General features: G+C 40.4%; 1 protein-coding gene across 3 annotated transcripts in view; it reads left to right on the top strand.

The window, feature by feature from the left end:
• Positions 1-22,867, top strand: part of PTPRO (protein tyrosine phosphatase receptor type O) — an 83,072-nt gene that overhangs the window by 35,629 nt on the left and 24,576 nt on the right. For 2 of the 3 annotated variants that reach the window (XM_081129150.1, XM_081129151.1), the window contains 6 exons: positions 4,622-4,761; positions 6,740-6,872; positions 9,066-9,186; positions 12,454-12,522; positions 18,485-18,520; positions 20,942-21,023. In XM_081129150.1, coding sequence (XP_080985276.1) covers positions 4,622-4,761; positions 6,740-6,872; positions 9,066-9,186; positions 12,454-12,522; positions 18,485-18,520; positions 20,942-21,023 — 581 coding nt within the window. Of the gene's footprint in view, positions 1-4,621; positions 4,762-6,739; positions 6,873-9,065; positions 9,187-12,453; positions 12,523-14,829; positions 14,914-18,484; positions 18,521-20,941; positions 21,024-22,867 lie in introns of all 3 variants that reach the window. The other variant, XM_081129149.1, reaches the window with a different exon arrangement.

The raw sequence follows: 22,867 nt of genomic DNA, 5'->3' as shown, positions 1-22,867 counted from the left end.
AAGTTTAGAGGTACAAAATGCCAGCAGAATGAATCTAGTTGGCCCTTATGGGTATAATCTTGACCTCATTAACACCATTCTATCAGCAGCTACACTAATGGGTGACATTAAAATAAGAAACAATGTAATAACTGGCAGAGAAAGGTGGATTTTAGACAATAAATACATTCCATTCTGCTCCAAGGCTAAATATCACACCTGGCTCCCTTTGGAATTCTCTGGAAATAAGAGATTTGCTGCCAGAGCAGAGAATAAGAATCAGACACCAGCTTGTACTTCGCCCGAGGTCGCCCGCACCCCCAGAGAGCCTGGGCGGCAGCTTGCACCTCTCCTAAGCCGATGGGAATGAAGCGGCGGGAGAGCTTTTCAGCTTCCCCTTTGCCCACGCTCAGCGCAAGCTACTTGATTTCCTTATGAAATCAGGTTGGATTCCCAACTCGCATAGGAGAGGCATTGAAGGGGAGAGAAAAGAAGGAAAGAGAAAAGGCCAAGTAGGTGATTGCAACACAGGATGTTAGGAAGCTTTTAGAGAGAATTTAGAAGCAAACAACCCTGCATCCGTACCCCGTTTTGTAAAAATAGCCTATTTTACCCATATCCATAGGTTCTCATAACCAAAAGGAAACCTGGCGATCTGATGTTATGGAGCAGAGCAATCTGAAGAGGTTAAATGTGATTTAAAGAGATAGAAAGCAATAACCAGATGTTCTATAACTAATATCTACATGATTGTTTATATTTTTGTATACATTGTCTTAAAGCTCTTTACTCTTCATAACATGAACAAGGTATTTCTATTCCTCCCCTTCATGAGCTAGACTATTATTTGATATTTTAAACAATAAGAGACTGCATTCGTTTGTTTGCTAAGGCTGCCATAATAAAATATGACAGACTGGGTGGCCTAAACAATAGACATGTATTTTCACACAGTTCTAGAGGCTAAAATTCCATGATCAAGGTGTTGGCAGGTTTGGCTCCTCCTGAGGCCTCCCTGCTCGGCTTGTGAACTACCTCTTTCTAGTTGTGCCCTCACATGGTCTTTTCCCTGTACCCATCCATCTTTGGTGTATCTGCCCCAATTTCCTCTTTTTGTAAGGACACCAGTCAGATTGGAGTAGGTCTACCCTAATAACCTCATTTTCACTTAATCACATCTTGAAAGGCCCTTCCTCTAAGTACCATCACATTTTGAAGGCTAGGGGTTAGGGCTTCAGTGTATCAATTTTGTGGAGATAGAATTCAGGAAGACATAGAACAATTAAAAGTTTCTTGTGTGTAATTGTATTCCATATCATATGAAATTAATAATATTTAATTTAAATATTTAATAACATTTAGAATAAGCAATGCTTAGCTATCTCCTGGATCCACATTCTCAGCCAGATCAAAACAAACCCTTACTCTAATATCCAAGATGTATTTCCTGACTCTGCCACTGAAAACGGATCATTTTTATTAACATGATCACTATAACAAGGCAGAGGATATCAAAATTCAACCCCAGTGTGTCTGGTCTTGACTGATGCTTGAATCCTAACACCTCTGGTTAATGAATCTTGACTTCTGTTTTAAACCTGTAATAGATAAGATATGTTGAGTTCCTACAGGTGGCTGGTTCAAGGTGAAAACAATATAATTTATTTATAACACATGGCCCATGTTCTTAAATAATCTAGTAGGATCTAGTTGAATCAGAACTTCATTTATATAGATCAAATAGGAAATAATTAAGGGCAATAGAAGGTCAGAAAAGGGACAGACCATTGAGAGACAGTGTCATCAGATAAGGCTTCAAGGAGGAGGTAAGACTTCATCTTGACCTTAGGATGGTCAGAATAGAAGAAAGTACAATGCAGGGAAATACATGAATTAAAAAAGAGTAATGCCCGTATGAGGGTCAGTGAGAAGACTGGCTTTACTGGGAGCAGCGTGTCTGTGAAGGAGGGGTGGTGATGAAGCTAGATGGGCAGCATGTGGCCAATGTAAGTGGGATCTTTATAAAACTTGGCCTATTTGTATTTGACGCAGTAGACATTAATCACAATAGATTATGGCACAGATAGGATTTAACATGAGCAAGTTGGTGTTTTAAAACTATTTAAGCCATCACTGATAAATATGAAAAAGCCAATTAGAGGCAGGGAAAGGGAGTAAGGGGCTACTCTAATGATTGATAAGTGTGATGATAAAGCCTGCAACGTAATGAAAAAATAGATAAAATGAAGAGACAGCAACAATTATTAAAAGATATGCTCTCCAGGATTGAGGAGCAATTGAAGAGCCTCAAAATAGTTGTCTTAGATGATTGAAAGAATAGTGCTACACTTGAGAGAATCAGGAGTATTTGAAAATTAGAATTAATTTGTGGGAAGGCAAGGACTCCAGGTTCTACTTTGACCATATGGAGTTTGAGGTAATAGTGAAATAGTTGAGTAAGCTCAGATGATAGGTGATGGGAAATACATGTATAAAAAGGGCGGATCTGGAGGTTAGTAAAGATTCAGGCAATGTTCATATCTGATAACTAAACTGATTTTCTCTACCCATAAATATATATAAATATCCTAGGGAACCTAATCATTGTCCAAGAGACACACTCTGAGGAGCAATTCAATGGTGTAAATGTTTTTTAAAGAGAAATAGGCAGGCTCAACCTAATAAATAATTCTTATCTGCCCCAGACAACCTCATACTTGCTTCCAAAGATGCAAGTTCTACCCAAGTCAGGATCACTGGAAGACTTATTCTCTGACTCATAATCCTATTAGCAGTGACAGTTTTGAAGGATGTGGGAAGTGGAAGTTGGCCTCTGTGTTTTATCAACAGTCTTCATCAGAAGGGAAGTGAGACAATACAATGTCTGGAGGAATAGACAATTCATTGCAAACGAGAAAGGGGTCCTGACGTCTATTGTGAATTATTCTTGTCCAAAACTAGCTCATCTCTTTCCTCCTTCAACTCTTCTGCCTAACCTTGTCAAGTTGACTGGATAGAACAAAGGCTTCTTTTTAGTTGGACACAAGTTTAGGTTACCTGTAATAAATCATGTCAAGAATGATTCTGACATACTTCTTGGTTTCGGACAGGACCATGATGATGATATTCTACAAAGAAGGCCTAAACCTTCCCCCACAAAGACATATACCTGTCAAAGGAGTGAAATGGCCTCCGGGGCTTTTTGAAGCATTTCTAAAGGCTAGGAACTGGAGACAGACTTGGGAGAGTGGGGTAAATAATAAAAAGAAACCCAAGTAACAATCAAACTGTGGGAATAGTTGTCTGACAGGGACACGCAGGTGGACAGAGTATGCTGTCATGTGAACCCAACAGCAAGATAGGGTATGTCCAAACAAGCAATGTGAAGGAGTCCGCCAGCAGGTCACAGGGGCCGTGGTTTAAGAACTTGATTGAGGCATATCCTTTGTATATTGGAGGTCATCAAAAGAAAGGCAATGCCCTAAGGACAGCGGCATCGGGAGGGGATCAGCAGAGACTGAGGAATGCGGGAACAAGACAGCAGACCACTCCTAGAACCGGGAACAGCCAGGGGTTTGGTGTCAAGCCAACAGGTTCAGTGATTCAATGACTGAAAATGAGGATGACGGGGCCTGGCCAGCACAGCTTATGTGACTAATGAATTAATTTATTCATCATGATAAAATGTCTAAATGAAAAAGATAAAAAAACAAGTTTGCTAACATTTTATTAACCATCTAGTGCCTTTCCATTAATATTTTTTCTTAAAAAAATTTTTTTTCAATTATAGTTTACATTAAATATTATTTTATTTTGTATTAGTTTCAGATGTGCAGCATAGCGGTTAGACAATCAATCATATACTTTACAAAGTGTTCCCCCGATGTTTCCAGTACCCACCTGGCCCCATACCTAGTTATTGCAATATTATTGTCCATATTCCCTGTGCTGGGCTCTACATCCCTGTGACTGTCTTGTAACTGCCAGTTTGCATTTCTCAATCCCTCCACTTTTTGCACCCAACCACCTTCCCTTCGGCAACCATCGGCCTGTTCTCTGTGTCTATGAGTCTGTTTCTCTTTCATCCATCTTTTTCTTTAAACAAGAAATCATATCATCTATTTAGCTTTGCCTTTTTAAATTTTGACTACATTTTCAAGAAGTCATTCGTAACGAAATTATTTTAAATGCCTCCAGAGAAAGGAGAGGTTGCTGGCTGAGCACAGGCTGAGCGTGTCCCGCAGCAGGGAGCACACAGGGCCCTTTCATTTTTCTCGGCCTGTTGGGCGCAGGCTCTTGTTTCTCCCCATGAAGCTCGGGATTCCCAGGGCGATGCTAACTCCAGCGCAGATGACATAATAGCTATTAATAGATGATGTCTGTAATAAACCTGAAGTAGCAAACAGCAGTGTCCCAAAAAGAGAAGTATAAAATAGAAGAGGGGAAAAGGCAAGTATGTGACTGTCTTTGTGAAAGGACATATATTTCAAAAGACATGTAAAACCTTCCTGGCGCTCTTAATTACCTATATTTGGAATTTTTTTGCGGGGGCGGGTGGGGGGGTATTTTATCCTGCTGATTGGTGAAGGAAGAAAGAATGTGTTAAACTGAATTAAAATTTTAAAACTTTTTCTTTGCTCAGAACCAGCTCCTCCAAAATCGCTCTTTGCCGTGAATAAAACCCAGACTTCGGTGACTTTGCTGTGGGTGGGAGAGGGGGTGGCGGATTTCTTCGAAGTCTCCTGTCAACAAGTTGGCTCTGGTCAGGAGACAAAGCTCCAGGTACTGTACCTGCTGATTTTCCTTTTCTGAGTTAATTTTGATTAAGGCTAATTAGCTGAGCAAAGTGAAAATCTTTTATTTCTTTGAACTATAGAAAATGAAAACTGTTCATTTACGGTTTTGTGTTTTAGTGATAAACATTAACAACATGCTCAGAACAAGCCCAGAATGTGTTATGAGAACTGAGTTGTCAAATTGCCAAGTTGATTTTCATCTTCGTATGTATCTTTTGTCCCTGAACTTTAGCCACTCTGGTTCATGCTGAAGAACTAAAGTGGTTCCTTTTTCCTATTGGACATTAAATTAACTGAGGGGGTAAAGACACTGCCATGTAAAATATAATTTAACAAACACGAACTGATTGCCAGTTTTGTGTAAATCACTGTATGGAACACAAATGGTAGAATTACTACTTGCTTTCAAAAATTTTTTTCATACTGTTGTGGATAGACATTTATTATTCTAGAAGTAATTAAATTAAAACAAGTGCCACAAGAGAGATGCATATTACAAAGAGAATTGAAAAGGAGAACCCTTGTCTAGTTAGTAAGGAGGACGATTTCATTTGTGAAAATGAAGGCTGCGAGAGGTGATCGATAAAGTTTTAGAATCACAGATAGCAGATACGATGAACACTGAGCTGTCTGCCAGCTCAAAATGAATGGGAGGAAGGTGACGAACCAGCAGCTCTCAGGGTGACAAAGCCACAACAAAAAAATATTTTACAGTCAGACATGGAAGGAAAAGGGCAAGTTTGTAAAGGATATCACGAAATAGTGTATAGACAAGGACTCTGAACATGAATAATTGATGCTTTTTAAATAATGAAGTTCCTGAGATTGAGAAGAAAAGGGGATTTCTGCGAGTACAAATCTTTTCGTACCGAGTGTTAAGATAATTTGCTTCATTCCTTCCCCATTTTGATATTCCCCTCTACTCACTTATCTCTTTTTGATCTCTACTAGACAGCTGGATCTTTTTTCTATTCTAAGAATCCTTTTTGAAAATAACTGCTCTGCCAGTAGTGGATTTTTCTCTCTGCAACTGCAGTGATTGCTTCCTTAAAGAAAACAATGGTTAGGCTGCTCCTTCCTAAGGCTGAGCCTTGCCGCAGAGGCCTTTCCTTAGAAGCCTTCTATGGGCTAACGAGGCTGGGGCGGGAGCCAGGCGCTGATGCCTCCGTGCCCTTAGGCGGCGGTATTTCAGATCCCGGTTTTGCTGGCTCAGCTTTTTATATTGCTCAGTAGTACTAGTCACTGGTCTGACTATGGGCTCACCAAATTAGCAACTTGTTCTTTGTTGAATAGGTTAATATTAAATATTTTTGAGAATGCAAAGTTGGTCCTGCCTTTGATGGATGCTATTTAAAAGCCGAGAATGCAAGCAAAGGGGGTGGTGTCCTTAATATACAAAGAACTACTACAAATAAAAAATATAAACACCAACGACTCAAAATAAATACTTCACAGAAGATAAACACAAAAGGCTCTTAAATATATGAAGATGATCGACCTCACTCATGAGGAATGAAATGCAAAATAAAATTGCAATGAGGTATAATTTCCACTAATAAGACTGGAGAAAGCTCAAAGAGTTTGCCACTATGCTATGTTAGGAGTAGAGAGGGAAACACGCATTGTCAGGCGTTGATAGTAGGCAATAACAGGAAAATGTCTATGGAGGACACCTTGTCAATACCTTTCAAAATTAAACATACACAACTTTTGACCCAGCGATCTAATTGCTAGGAATACGAAAATATATATACATATATTATGTGTTTGTGGACATATACTTATGCTCCCATAATTTTGAAATTGTGTTTACTGTAGCATTGCTTATAACTTATTTTTCAGTGCTATTCTTTTTGTTTTTTAAATTCTTTACTGTCCCTACATTACCAACTCAACTATGAAAAATTTAAAAATCAAAATAAATGAAGATTACATAACATTTGTTTTATTTTCTGCATCTCCAGGAACCGATTTCTGTTTCTTCTCATGTTGTGACCATCTCCAGCCTTCTTCCTGCCACTGCCTACAACTGTAGTGTCACCAGCTTTAGCCATGACAGCCCCAGTGTCCCCACATTTATAGCCGTCTCAACAATGGGTAACTACATATTTCAGGGGAATCTGGTGTCTTTAAAAGTTGTATCTTTCTGAATCTTTCTTACATTTTCTTTTTAAATATATATAATCTATCTTTTTAATGGAGCCCATATTTGTTCTATTGAAAAATTCCAAGCTTCGAGGTCAGGGAGTGCTTATTTCAGTCTCTATGTGACTTAGGAGAAGATATTTACTCTCTCTGAACCTTTGTTTTTTTCATCTCTAAAGCTAAAATTATAATACAGGGTGTCCCCAAAACATGTATACACACTTTCACAGCTGATAGCCCAATTGATGTTTCTTTCTTTTCAGCCAGACTAAGCTTTGAACAAAGGAAATTCATCCTAAAATGCTACTGGAAATTTGAAAATGCAGTTGAAGTACAAACACTGCCTTTATAATTATTCAAAGTGTGAATACATTTTTGGGGACACCCTATGTATACCTTGCTGAGTTGTTTCGAGGCTTAGAGATAAAGGACATAAAACCCTGGCACATGCGGTCGAAATGCTAGTTATTATCAGTTTCATCACCCTCTCCAGTAGTAGCCTAACCAGCTCCGGTTCATCTTTTTCAGCCTTGGCCCTTACCCACCGCATAACCGCAAGACTCAGCTACAGGGTCAGAGCAGAAAGGCTTCCAATCGAGCGGAAACTAGAAGTGGGGAAATTTAAAAATAATGAAAGGTCTAGAATAATGCTGTTCCCTTACTCTTTTTCTTTTTCTCTCTCTTTTCCTTTTTTAATCTTCACCTGAGGATATTTTTTCCATTGTTTTTCCAGAGAGAGTGGAAGGAGAGGAGAGAGAGAGGGAGGGAGGGAGGGAGAGGAACATCGATGTGAGAGAGACACAGTGATTGGTTGCCTCCTGCCTTTTTCTGAGTTATACGTTTTATTTCCATTTGTTAGAGTCTGATTCTACAATCTGAGATCTTCTATGAAGCTGCCTGTAATAAAACCACTCTAACTTTCACATTACCCTTTACTGGATCCATTTTCATTTCTGTCGCCTTTGTCATATATTCATCGCGGTATCCAATGATGAATAGCGTGGACTTTTTTGGTTGGTTTGTTTTGGATTTTTAAAATTTTTGTTTTTTCAGAAGAGAGGACAGAAATGGGCCTAAAAAATATATCAATGGCCTGTCATTTCTACATCCTTTTACACTCTTCTAAGTGTAATTTATCATTCATTATTCCCTGTCACCTCTATAGCAAGCCAGTGAAGCAGTTGATGTTATTAAACTTGTTTGCAAGTGAGGAAAATGAAGCCCAGAGAGACAGATGAAACAGCCTCCCCAAATGGCAGTCAGTAGTCCAGTGAACTTGGACAAGCTCTTCTGACCATGAGTCTACTGCTCTTTCTTTCAAGTACCCTGCCCGTGAACTGGAGCCACATTGTCCCAAATGGGAAGTGGCAGCACCCAGAGGCCTGGGGACTGCATGTGCCACCAGCTCCATGACTCTGTGATCAGGAGAGAATGGTCTCATTCTCCTCTTGGCGTCCGGTCTACTGTTAAAAGAGTTTTATGCAACATTTGACATATAATCCCACCTTTAATATCCTGCTCTTCCATGAAGTGTGATGAACTAGGCAGCGTGTAAGTGCCATCGTGGACTGGACATCGTATAAAGTATATGAAAGGGACACAACCCTTGTTCTGAAGGGCCCTACCACTTATTAGTAGGTTTAATCTCCTGAGTTGTACAGATGGAAAAACCTCTCAACATATGGTTACAGATCATCAGGATGCCTGCCTCTACGATGTGTTAAGTGCTGTAGCAGATGGTAGCTTGCTAATGCCTTTTTCATATACATTACTAGCTGTGAGTGAAATATACAGTTGTGCTTTCTGACTTTAAAATCATGGGCATAAAATAAGAGTTTGCAAGCTTCTGAAAATGTTAAAGAATGAAAATACATGATAATGACTTCTAATTTAATGTTTTCAAGTGAATTTAAACTATGTCACAGGAATTATTCACAGTTTATAATTTCCCTTTATAAGAACATCCAGAATGTAGGCCTTAAATACTTTTTATCAGCCCACTAACTTATAGTTGACCAGGAAGAGGTCATTGTCAGCTTGGAGAAACATCACTGTTGCTGCTGTTGTCATCGTAGGTCCAATGAATGGTTCTGTTAGTTTCCATTAACGGAAGCTGTAACTGAAACGCATGGTGTATCTGTTTAGTTACAGAGATGAATCCCAATGTGGTAGTCATCTCAGTGCTGGCCATTCTTAGCACACTGTTGATTGGATTGCTGCTGGTCACCCTGATCATTCTCAGGAGAAAGCATCTGCAGATGGCTAGGTAAGTTAAGTTTGGTTAATCTTTTACCCAGAGCCTTTAAAATATGTTATTTATCATACGTGTATGCTTTTGCAGACCTAAATTTTTCAGCAGTAAGTTGTCTAGTTCTACTCTGTGTTTTCTAAGAAGACTTTTAATATTATTTTAGAAAACATTACCATTGAAATGGTAAAGCTAAGGATTGTTGGTTTAGACAAAGTCAGACCTCTTAAGTGGCCCATACATTACATTTAGATAGTTTCAAAGTTGTTTTGGAGTAAAAGAAAAATCTATACCTACTCAGCATGATTAATAAAATAAGTTAATATATGTGGAGACCATAAGAAAGAAAAAAATTCACTCTCCTCATTAGTTCTGTTGAAGCTGTCTTATGAGAAAGTATTTGTAGAATTTATGATTAGGCCCGTTAAAGGTCCCCTATCATTTTTGTTCACATTACTCAGAGTTGCAGGCAGTTTCATTTTTCTTACAGTTAGAAAAGCCTTTTGATTTATGATTTTGATGATTCCCTATTCCTTTGACCACTGATGCATTTCTTATCAGAGCACATTGTCAAGAACTTTCTGTGGTCCCCTATATTATCAAAACAACACACACACACACAATATTACCTAGTTGAGTAACACTGGGTTTGGGAAATTTGATTCAAATTCACATTTGCCCCACGTTAGCCTGCTGACTTGTCATCAGTCAACACCCTCTCCTTTCTCTGAGTCTGTCCTTCACCGATTGATAAATAAGTGTTTCATCCAATAACTATTTATACGATGTGCCTCTATGGCATAGTCAAAGAAGAATCAGGCATCCGAGCTGTTCACTAGGAACTTAGAACCTAGCTGGAGAGATGTACGTAAACAAATAAATTTAAAGGTACAAACTGACTTGTACCAGGAAGGAAATAAAAATGGGATAACATGAAAGTAAAGAAAAGAGATTGTTAAGAATATAAAATCAAGCTTCTTAATGTTGACATTAGAGCAAATCTTAGAAGGGTAAGGAGAGTAGTAGCACAGCGCTGTGGCTAGAATAGAAAGTTCTAAAATCATACTCCTTGGGTCAAATCCTGACTCACAACCTCTGCGTCCTCGTGTAGCCCACTGAAACTTTATTCATTCATTTAACAAATATCAGTGGACACCTGTTGTGTGTCAGACTCCTCCAGGTGCTTGAAATATGACAGTATACAAAACAGGCAAAAATGTCTGCCTTCGTGCAGCTTGTATTCTAGTGGAAAAGACAGACAATAAATAATAAACATAAAAGTGAAAAGATTATATTGTATGTTAGCAGACAATAATAGAAAAATAATAAAGCTGAGTAAGAGAGTCTGGCAGCACCTGTCTGGGGAATATGGGGAGAGGAGTTCTGGGAGGGAGGGAGATCTCATTGAAAAGGTGACATTTGAGAAAAAAAGACTTGAACACGAAGGAGTTAGTCATGTAGTATCCAGGGGAAGAGTGTACCCAGTAGAGGGCCCAGCCAGTGCAAAGGCCCTGAGGAGGCAGGAGCCTGACTAGCAGGTTCAAAGAATAGATGGTAGTCAAGGGTGGCCAAAGCAGAGGAAATGAATGGAGGAGTGGCAGGAGGTGATGTCAGGTCATGTAGGGTTTCATTAGCCATTGTAAGGACTTCGGCTTTTACTCTCAGTTAATAGGAGCCACTGAAGAGTTTGAGCAGAAGATTAAAAATATCTGACTTACATTTCAACATTTTCATTTTGACTTTTATGTAAACAGGTTGTAAGGACAAAAGCAGGCATGTGAACTGAGGCAGCCATGGCCGTAATCCAGGCAAGAGAGAGATGGCAGTGGTTCAGTCAAGAGCAGTAACAATGGTGGGTAGGGGACAATGACCAGATTCCAGATGTATTTTGAAAATAGAGGCAACAGGATTTGCTAACTAATTGCCTATTGAATGGATATGAATAAAAGTAGAGGATGACTCCAAGGTGTTTAGTCCTAGCAACCAAAACAATGGAATTGCCATCAGCTGGAATAGGATTCCAGAGGAGAGGGTTTCAGAGTTAGGGGAACATCAGGACGTCAGTTTGGGAAAAGTTAAGTTTGGGAAGACTGCACGTGCCGGTGTGAGTAAGCAGTTGAACATAAAAGTCTGGTGTTCAGGCCTGGCCGGGCGTGGCTCAGCGGTTGAGCGTTGACCTAGGATCCAGGCGATCGGGGTTCGATTCCTGGTCAGGGCCCATGCCCGGGTTGCAGGCTAGGCAGCTGATCAATGACTCTCTCATCATTGATGTTTCTATCTCTCTCCCTCTCCTTTCCTCTCTCTGAAATCAATAAAGATATATTTAAAAAAAAAAAAAAAAGTCTGGTGTTCAGGAGAGAAGTCTGGATTGAAGACATAAGTTTGGGAGCTGTTAGCATATGCCTGGTATTAAAGCTGTAGACGGGATGAAATGCAGGAGGTGTAAATTAAAAAAGAAATCCCCAGATTAAGCACCAGAATAACCTAGTATGAAGATTTTCACGGACAAAGCAAGATAGCAGCAATAGAGACTGACAAGAGACATCCAGTGGCATGGAAGGAACGCTAAGGGTGAGGCAGCCTAGAGGCCAGGAAAGAATGTACGTCAAGAGGATGACAATGACCCTACGTTAGTGGCTAGCGAGGAGCAGTAATGCAGCCATGACATAGCGTCACGCTCACCTCCCAGGGAGCGTGCGGGAGATGTTTGCTGGCAGCAGCGACAGTGGCTCTGCACAGGCCGATCTACTTCAATACGCGTCACGCTTTTACTCTCATCTCAAGTGATGAATACAGTGAGCATCACAACGTGAGAGGGAAATTTTGGCAGAAGGAACCAATACATCTTGATCCACCAGCATTACAGAGCGGAAATCAATATGCTGGAAAAAAAACAACCACCAAAGCCCATCAAGAATATTTGCTAAAAATAAAAACCCTTCATTTTATCTAGGACAGTTTCTATAATTTACGTTGTAAAAAAATATCGAATCCCAAAAAGATCAAAGATTTATTTAGGATCCTGGGTGCCCTTTGTGAACTGAAACTTTTTGGCCTCAAATAACTTGCTACGGGGCTGGGGGATGTATGGCCTTGTGAAAAATTGTTTTGTTTTGCTTTGTCTTTCTATTTTGCATTTTTGTGCAAAAGAGAAACCCATATAACTTTATTTTAGCTTTTTTTAAAAAAAAATGTTACGATGACAAGCTAGTAAAGACTCATACGTCAAGGCAGAAGAGTGCTCCGTCGAGCAGTAACCTGGATTTTGTGATTCCTTCCACGCAGGGAGTGTGGGGCAGGAACTTTCGTCAACTTTGCGTCCTTGGAGAGGGATGGAAAGCTTCCGTACAACTGGTGCGTATTCTCTAGCTGGCTTAGCTGTGCTGTGTGTGCTCCAAGCTTTATTTTACCATCTTTGGGGGATAAATGGTGTTGTCTGATTGTCCTTCCATAATTTCCTTGACAATGGACTTTCAAAGGTTAGATCTTCACAGAGTATATTGGTATATGTTAGTTTAATGCAATCATGAAGTAGCAAAGTGTCAGAGTCTGCTCTGTATTTACTATATTCAACAAAGGACTAAATCAGCAGTTAGGCAAGTAGCCCATAGCTGTGCCCATGAAGGGCTTAAAGGCGGGAGCCACCCTGAACAAGTGGGGGCTGAAGGCATGACAAGAGAGCTCACTGAAGCAGCGTGAAACAGAGCAGCGTCTCTGCTTAACTCTCATTTCAGGGCCGGGACATGAGCCACCACTTCTGTTCAAAATTCATGTAGAAGTATACAGCCCAGGGCCCTCAACTCTTATACTCACAGGCTAATAAATACCAAAGCCAGGAAGGTCCCATGAGCAAACCTGGCATCATTATTCTTTACTCTTGAGCATTAGGGACCTGGAGGGAGGAGATATTTTGAGAATTAAGAAAGTATTATCAGGAGATTAAATTGGTTGACATTCTACCTAATGATGATACATGAGAATTAACAATACATTGCAATTAATACCCACCCAAACTGCCAATTAAGTAACCATTTACTGAAGCCAGCACTGCTTATGATCTCGTTTGGCTTTTGTGCAAGCAACCATGCAAAACACATTTAAATATATACACTTTCATTTTAATTCTTAGTAAGTAATTTCATTTTCTGTTTTTACTAATACCCCAGAATGATTCATCTTCAATAAATAGATATCTGAGAGTGGAAATTTTACTCTACAGAATCAATGAAGGAGGGAGGACTTTATTTAAAATATAAATTCTGCTTCCCTGAGTAGGCACCTCTACTTGATGCCCACTCTGGTTGAAAGCCTAGTTGAAATAGGATTCTTTTGTGCTGTTTTTAAATTTTAGCCTGAATGGAATTTTGCTATTCAAAGGTGACTAATCCAACTGTGAAGCGAGAGAAACTTGGAAATTAAAAGTTAAAAGTTAGGAAATATTTCTGACTTTGTTCAAATATATCAGCACTCCTTTTCAAGATTAAGAGACTAATTCACTGGTATTTGTTTGTCGCCTGGCCCACCCTTACAAAAGGCCCAGCGGCAGAGCAGTGGTGAGTGGCCCACATAGGAAATGATTCATTTATATGTGTGACTCAGGAGAGCTGTGTATTGACGACACAACAGCCACAACTTATAGACTATGGAAGACCCATTATGAGAGAACTGAGGTACAAGAGAATTCACTCCAGGACTTTTCTATAAAATCAAGAAAATTCTCATGCAACTCTTGGAAAATACAGGTTTTCCAGCCCCAGCATTCTCTGGCTGAGAATAGATATCTCAGTGGAGATTTGTAATAACTAAAGTGACAAGGTAACAGCATTTCCCCCCTAATTCTCAGAATAACTATAGATGCAACCATACAATATTTTAAAATCTGCATTAATGACTTTTCTATGTTATAAGCAGTTGGTATTTCTGAAATTGGTTTCAAACCATGCATTTTAACCCACAGTCTGAATTAGAATTAAAGTGAAACTAAGTAATTTTGCTCCCACTCAGCTGAGTATTGGTTAAGATCTCAGACTAGGCATTTGATGAGCTACTGTTCTTGAATGGATGGCACCTGTCATGCCATACCTCCGTGTTAAATGTTACTTTTTAGAAATGATATATAAGTTCAAATAATGCAGAAGGTCACAGTAGTGCACTAGAAGTGCAGCTTTATACAAATGTGTCCCCAAAGTTTCGAGTCTTCCCCAGGACCGGTGCATGTAAACTCATCATTTATATTCCCTCCCACAAGCTGCTCTTAGCTATCAAATGATGTTTTACAGGTTCCTTAAAATAGGCTTAAGCACTGCAAGGGTAATAATCCAAGAATAAGACTCGAGATCACTAATGAGGCATTTAAGCGCCTCATTTAGCTGAATGCGAAATGTAATCACCTAATAGCAGACTAATTAACACAAAATACGTTGGAAAAATATATCTGATTACAATAAGAGTCTGTGTGTGAATGAAACTGATTTTGACAATATTATAGCTAGCACTTCACCTCAGGTTTAAATTTCACAGAATGGAATGATGTTTTGTTATAATTAAGGTGCTCGTTTTACTTGATTCCAGTAAGTAATGTGCTGATGTCTCGTCACAATTTATCTTACTAACTCTTTTCACTTCTCCATCTTTACATCTGTTATCTATTAATGCTCACAGGCGTAGGAGTATATTTGCTTTCCTAACCCTGCTACCTTCATGTCTTTGGACTGATTATCTTTTGGCATTTTATATTAATCCTTGGTAAGTGATTTTTTAAAAATTTCTACTGTTTACCTAACATAGTCTTAAAAGATAGCTTCCAGGAAGTAAACAAAATGGAAAAATTCTTTTATGTGCAGCATCTGTAATTATAAAATTATCTGAAATGGATAAAACAGCTAATGGTACCAAGATGCTAACAGTGCCGTTTCCTTGTGATGTTCTCGGCTTGCTTTCCTTCTGTTCATTACCAGTCATCTGTTCCTTCTCGAGTCGATCCCCTGGCCTCTCATCTTTATCAATGATGCTTTCCATTTTCCTCCCCATCTCCATCCATGGCAGAGTTCCACATTCCCAAGAAGGAAGGAATGCATTAAGGCAGAGAAACCCAGAGCGCCGCACCCTGAGTCTGGGGCCTCCGGTGTTTGTGCGGGAATGTTAACTATGAATACAGAGCGACTGGCCGTGTCGAAGCCTCTCTGTGTAATTATCTTATCTAATTGTCCCCACAACTCTGCAGAGGGCATTTTCACCCCATTTTAGAGATGTGGAAACAGAGGCTTAAGAGGGTTAACCATCTTAACCTCACACTGTGTAGACTCTTCGGCTTCCAAGCCCGGGTCTCTCTGCGAGTGTTGCTCGAACCTTTGCCCAGGCTGGGAGCAGAGTGGGGCCCGGAGCTCAGCCGGCTGGTCTCAGGGTTGTGCTCTGCAGGGTTTCTGCCTTTAGTGACCTCGGGCTGCCTGCCTGGATTCAGTGTTATTACTCTCTCTTTCCTTACTACCCTGTTCACCCTCATGTGTTCTCAAGAATTCATCGGCCTGTTCTAAACCCCCGCAGTCAACATCGTAATGTCACAGTAACATTCACTTTCAAGTGTGAGCTTTCCTCACGGCTATTGCATGCTCTTGTTCAGAGAACGCTGGAACTCTGACGGCTTTTTTTACAATTTGGGGATGAGTTCCATTTAGCTCATAAGAAAGTAAGTAGTGCTTATGAAATTGGGGATGTCTAGAATATTTGGGGGGGGGGGTTGTTTTTGTTTTTAACCGTCATAAATTCCATGTCTGTGGTATTGCTTTATATATTTTTTTACAATGAATTCTAATCTGGCTGGCTTTCTAAGGCTGTCATACCATGAAGAACTTATAAAGAGTGCACCTTAGCTTCTCGAGAGCACTGGGGTTTTGAACCTTACCTAATACAAATGAAAGGGGGAAATTAAAGTGCATGATCCTATATGCATATATGCCATGTGTCTGATGGTTGTTATTTATCAGTTTTTCAGAAAATCTTTTGCCATGACAAGATGATACTCTAAACATCACCCAAAATGTTCATTGTACCATGCACACACACACAACTAAGTTTTTCCATAATGTGCTTAAGTTAAAATTGTTAGGAAAGCCTCAACTTACATGTTTACAAGTGAATTTCCCCTGAATTTAGTCTTAGGATTAGCACAGCAATTACAAATGTAGAAAAAATTATATCAGTACTGCTGTGGAGTCCCATAATTTAGTCCTGTCATGTCCCACAGGCTTAGGATATCTATAGAAACTCAGCAAAATCTAAGCATAACAATGAAAGTTGTACACAAATCATGAAGACCTATACTTATGGTAAGAGGAAGACAGTAAGTCATATAAAGCATGCGGTAAAATTTCACATGGGTTAAAATTCATTCAATCAATGGATGAGATGGAAAGAAAAACAAGTGCCTCTCCGCCATGAGTCAGATTTCCGCACAGCTGCTGAGTAGTAGCAGCTTAATATTTCAGCACTGAATTTATTCAGTGTCACCTCCCACATACATTTGTTTCTTCCCAGTTTCCCTGAAAGTCTGTTTGCATAGGAAACGTTTCTTTCTTTTTTTAAAAAATTCACTCCCAGTCACTAAATACGTTGGCAGCCTCTGACTTTGCCAGAACCGTTAGTTATCTGTGCTGACATTCTGCTTTTGTGAAGCACTAAAGTCACTGGTTCCTGTGCATGAAGTAAATGCGGGATTCCTAAAGTTAACTAAATCCCCACTGCAAGAGCTGAGAAGAGAATTATTCAAGGTATTTCTTTAGGTTCCCAAATGCTTACATGATACAGCTCTGTCCAAGATTAGTGTGTTTTTTCAGGGGATGAGGGAAAGGCAAAGTAAAAACAGGAATGCTTAATCCCTTTAAGTCCCAAGTATAGAAGACAGAGAGGGTGAGGGGACAAAATAGGACAGGAACTATTAAATGGACTGTCTGCACTCAGAATTGGGGGAAAATAGAAACTACCGGAAACCAGAAACACCACTTGCCTTATGGACATTCCCCTGCATTTTCTGTCCTGCTGTACTTTCCATCCGCAAGTCCCATTTCCCCAGTGGGACTCGGGAGCCCAAGTCTAGTATCAGATTCTTAATTGAATCTTTAAGTAAAATGGTCAGGGTGACATAGCAAAGATGTTTGTTTCAGTTCAATTAAATAAGCATTTATTGACCACCCACTTTGTGTTCCATTGGCTGTGCTCAGCCCTGGGGGAAGGGACGGTCTAGCAGTCAGACAGACTGTCAGACTGAGACAGACAGCATGAGAAATATTCCATGAGTGAAGCTCTGTGCAGGCACAGAGGGAACGGTGCTTTATTCTGCTAAAGGCTCTCTGGAAATGGAGGTAGCCAAATGCTCGTAATTCTCGTTATAAGTAAATATTTTGGCACATGAGAGTACTCAAATCACACCTGGTTATGTACTATAGGTTGTTTATTTTCTGAAAGTTTGGGTGCTTCCATCAATTTTTAAAGATCCTTGAAAACTACTTATAAAAAGTATCACTCACAATCATGTATCAATATTTATTATTTATGGAAGACATTTAAATACAATAATGAAGGGTTTCAGCAGATACGATCTTAGCATTAGTTACTGGGTCAGTTATCTTACTTGTTGGTTGAAAACTATTCCCCTAAATACCACCTTGGAAATGCAATTAACTAAAGCAGACCTTAGCATCACATGTGTTTGAGCTTATAAACTAGTAAGGAATTAAGAACCAGCGGTAATAGGTTCAGGTAACTAGCTTAAGAGCTAGTTTAAAATGGAATATGAACAATGCCATAACAGAATTAAGTAAGATTTGGGCCAACACGAAAGCACAAATTTACATGCCCACCAAAAATGCTCAGAAAAGCTATTTTAGTCTTTAATTAAGAGCCCAACATATCCTTCCCACCACCGCCACCATTATTTCTCACTGCTATTCCCTGATTTTTTACTTCTTGCCTATAGAACTGGGAGTATTCAGGGAGTTGATACTTCTATATGTTTACAGTATACTTTAGCAACTTAACCACCAGTGGCAAGAAATTATACATTTCCAGAATTCTGTTTCTGGCAAATATTAAATATACAGTGTAGGTATGTTCCTGCAATCTAATCGAGTTTTTTAAAATGAATCTGAAATTATTATCATTATTTTCTCATTTAAGGAAATGTAATTAAACAAACCTGAGATATGTTTAATGAAAATTAAGTAAAATTGAGGTGCCTGCTGTAATTATTTAAAACTCTTCAAGTTTAGTCATTATGTTAATTAATTTACTCAGATAAATTTGTATTTTTTTTAATTCTCAGGAGTAAAAATGGTTTAAAGAAGAGGAAACTGACTAAGTAAGTGTTTTTATTATTGAGACATAATTGATATTTAAAACTGTGTAAGTGTAAGGTGTTTAATGTATTAACTTGATGCATTTCCATATTGCAATACGGTTACCATGCTGGCATTAGCTAACACCTCATCATGGCACATAATCATCATCTTTGTGTGGTGAGCGCATTGAAGGTCTAGTCTCTTAGTAGTTTTGCAGTATATAATACAGTAAGTTTTTCTTATTTCTTCATTTTAAAATATTTTATTTAAAAATGGTCTTTATAATGATGCTGGCTTTACAAATTAAAAAGATTGCTTGTCTTCAGATAGAAGGGATGTTTAAGAAAGAGGCAAGAAGCAGCTGAGATCTTGCTCCCAGGCATATGTCCTCATTTTGGCTTAAATAAACTTTTATAAATATTTTTTAAAAAGAAAGGAAGAAGAAAGAAAGAAAGAAAGAAAGAAAGAAAGAAAGAAAGAAAGAAAGAAAGAAAGAAAGAAGGAAGGAAGGAAGGAAGGAAGGAAGGAAGGAAGGAAGGAAGGAAGGAAGGAAGGAAGGAGAAAGAGAGAGAGAGAGAGAGAGAGAGAAAGAGAGAGAGAAAGAAAGAAAGAAAGAAAGAAAGAAAGAAAGAAAGAAAGAAAGAAAGAAAGAAAGAAAGAAAGAAAGAAAGAAAGAAAGGAAGAAAAGAAAGACAGGCAAATATGTATTAAAATAGCTAAGCTATTATGTGTTGGTGTGTTTGCACATATGGATGGCAGTGAGTGCTAGGAAAGTGTATCACAAAAACTAGGTCAGGAATTTAAAAAATTATCATATGAAATCTGAGAAAGAATGGGCTGTTAAGAATTATTAAAGCCTTGCTGAAGGAAATCTGTTATTCCGAATTTATTAAAAAATTTAATTTTTAGCCACATCGAAATTGAACAAAAACCTTTGCCATTTTGTGCTTTGAAGTTCTGTGCTTATTGCAAGGAAAGGCTTTCACTATATTTAATGTTATAATAAATGCTCTGAGAAATGTTGCCTCAGGAAATCTTTATAATAAATAGAAAAAGACAATTACTCTTGCTGGTCTGTGGTTTTACTTATCTACTGAACTGCTAAGTCATAAGAATTAAGAGTCTGATGGGTGAAAATTAACCATCGGTTGATTTCAAAAACCTAATTAGATTATCGCCTCCGGGCCTTTAGTTAAATCGTGCATATAAAGAGTGGAACATCCCTATAAATAGAGCTCATCCTTGATATTAGCCTAGAAGAGAATATTGGTGAATTAATATGAAGCAATTAGGGGTTCCAGCCAGATCTATGTCATCTGTGCTTAATGGGAGAAAGTCACGGAGCACGTAATACAAAAGAAAAGTTGATGCAAAAATATTTGTATTTAGCCTGGAGTGACATAATATTTTAGTACATGTAAATAACAGAATAATTTTTTCCTAAATCTATTTCAAATCAGTAATTATTCCATTGGCATATATCAAATGATGTAAAGAGAGATGAGACCAGCCCACAGAGAGGAGAGGCACTGTCCCTGGAAGGAATGATTTGACAGGAACAGAATTTGTTGCCCAAATTATTGGTGGGATTACTAAACGATTTAGAGAAGCACACACTAGAGCAGTTCAAGGACGGGGTCTTGGGACCGAAAGGGGAGACTCTGCAGGGCTTGCTCTTCGCAGGGCCCAGGCAGAGGAGAAGGGGAAACAGGTTCGGGGAGAGGTCAGCAGGGCTGGAAACTGCCCACAGGCCAAAACAGTGCCTCCAACAGCTTTCTCATGCCCTCTTCTCGTTTTCCCTCTAATCCTGTCACCTTCTCTAAAACCCAAGTCTTGAGGGCTTCGTGCCCCCTCCTCACCTTTCTATTGACTATCTCTTTGCCTTTTCTCTTTCACCCCAAATGCCCCCCCCACCGGGTCCCCTTGGCTCCCCTGTCCCACCTTCTCCCCTTCCCCTCACCTTGCCCCCTCCCCTTCCCCCTCCCCTTCCCCCTTCCCCCTCCCCTTCCCCCTCCCCTTCCCCCTTCCCTCTCCCCCTCCCCTTCCCCTTCCCTCTCCCCTCCCCCTTCCCCCTCCCCCTCCCCTTCCCCCTCCCCTTCCCCCTCCCCTTCCCCCTTCCCCTTCCCTCTCCCCTTCCCTCTCCCTCTCCCCTTCCCTCTCCCCTCCCCTTCCCCCTCCCCCTCCCCTTCCCCTTCCCCCCTTCCCCCTTCCCCTTCCCTCTCCCCTTCCCTCTCCCCCTCCCCTTCCCCCTCCCCCTCCCCCTCCCCTTCCCCTTCCCCTCTAAACCTTTGTCCTGCTGACCTCCGCTCCCCCCACGCTTCCTTCCTCTCCTCCTTACCACCCTGCTCCCCTCCAAGAAAACTGCTCATGTTTGAGAAGCACAGTGCTAAATGCCTACTGGTAGGATCTTTAAAACATGCATTTCTTTGCGTTTGACAAAGCCCTGTTCAACTGGATGACTTTGACGCCTACATCAGGGATATGGCCAAAGACTCCGACTATAAATTTTCTCTTCAATTTGAGGTGAGTGAGTAAAGCAGACCCTGCCTTCTGGGGCAGATGGGACACGGGACCGGGCAGGTTGGGTTGGGGTCCCGCCCATGCTCACTGGGCGGCGGCTGGGACGAGCGTGCATAGTGAGCAGGGTGGTCACTGGGCTCAGGGATGGCTGATCTGCTGGGTCAGAGAAAGGCTGTCACCTCTCAGTTAACAGGGCAGGGGGTGGGGGGCACAAATGAAGGAAAGGAGGTGCAGGCACTGGGGTGAACAGGTGTGATTACGGGAGAAGCCACCGCTGAAAATCAAGGAGATGGAGAGCGCAGGGGAAAGCAAGCTGACGACTGAGATCTGAAACTGAGTTTCACTTTCAGGAGATTTTCAGTGTGTTTCTCATGCCACTTGGGCCACAGCAATGAGGGAGGACATGGACCCGTTTGCCTTCTGGGCATATAAGAGTCCACGGTGGAGCTCTCATACCTGCAGGACTCTTGGCATTCTACTCAATATTTCTTTGTGAAGTTTTGTTTCCTTTTCTTGGAGAAATCAGGGAGAGTTACACATGGTTTGTGTAGAAAAAAATTGGCAGCACCCCTTTTTTCTGAAGCACACGCACTTGTTTGAGTCCGAGTTCATGTGTCAGGGTGGATGGACATGAGCAGGTCTGGATCTCAGCAGTGCGAGGACTATCCCTGGGCCTCACGTTTTCTTCCCACACGTTTCACAGCACATAACACAGTCTGGATGGTGCATGTCCTTCAGGTTTTCCAAGGGAAACCAGAGGAAAGGGAAAGATAAAGAGACTTTTCTAAATACTGTAGATTTTTTTAAAGCCCCAAAGGTGCTGTTTCCTGTGAAATACCAGGTTATAGACCATGTAGCTACTCTTCTCATTCTCTCTCCTCATTTGTTCTTTCCGCCCACCAGCCAAGGACAGCTTTGGTCTGCAAAGAGCAGCAGGGGTCCTGGTGGAAATTCTAGCAGGGAAGTGAAGGAAGAGAAGAACCTTATATGTTATCGGACACAAAGCCCCCAACCACCACCTGTGTCACGAGAAAGTCCACATAGAGCCTGGTGCCGCCGGCCATTGCACGCAGGTGCATAAGACATTATCGATGCTGCACCAAATGCTGGCTCTCCAAGAACAGAAACTCAATTTGAATTGGAGATCTGTGGTGAGGATGGCATTTCAGAAAAGTGGATCACTGAAAGGGGGAGACTTTTATACAAAAACATAAGCCAAAGCTTAGAAAAAATAAACAATGTGGCTAGATAGTTTCGATAGTGGTGATGAAAATGATGATGTAGGTACACTTTCAACCTCACTGAAGCCACGGCCTCTTAATTTCTCCAAGATTAGATGACCTTGGTGACACAGCTGCATCCTGCCTTTGCTGGGAGGATTAGGAGCACCTCCCACCAAACTTCCGTGTAACTATTACTGTGCTTCTGAATTGCATCACTATAAAAAAATTCAATGAGTCATTTTTTTGGTAAAAAGAAAAGATTATTTTAGTTGTCAGTGACAGATACACAATTCAAACTGGTTTAGACCAAAGAAAAAGTGAATTTTTTCAAAGGATGCTACGTTTTGTCCTGTAATCAAGGGAAAGGATGGGTAGCTAACCGGGGAGGAGGGCAGGGAAGCAGCCCTGTCACAAGCTTGGCTGGAACCAGGGGCCACACCCCTGCAGACACCTCCTCTTTTTATTTCTCACTTCTGCTTCTCTCTGTCTCAGCCTTAACTTTCTTTCCCTGTAAACCAGCCTCTGTCTCCGGGGCAGACACGACCACCAAAACCCCTGTGTCATATCCGATGGTTTCCATGGTTTCCAAAGGGAACTACTGACTCTCTTTCTTGTTCATAGATT

Source organism: Miniopterus schreibersii, assembly GCF_964146895.1.
Source record: "Miniopterus schreibersii genome assembly, chromosome: 2".
Taxonomy (NCBI): domain Eukaryota; kingdom Metazoa; phylum Chordata; class Mammalia; order Chiroptera; family Miniopteridae; genus Miniopterus; species Miniopterus schreibersii.
This window is presented reverse-complemented; position numbering and strand designations above follow the sequence as displayed.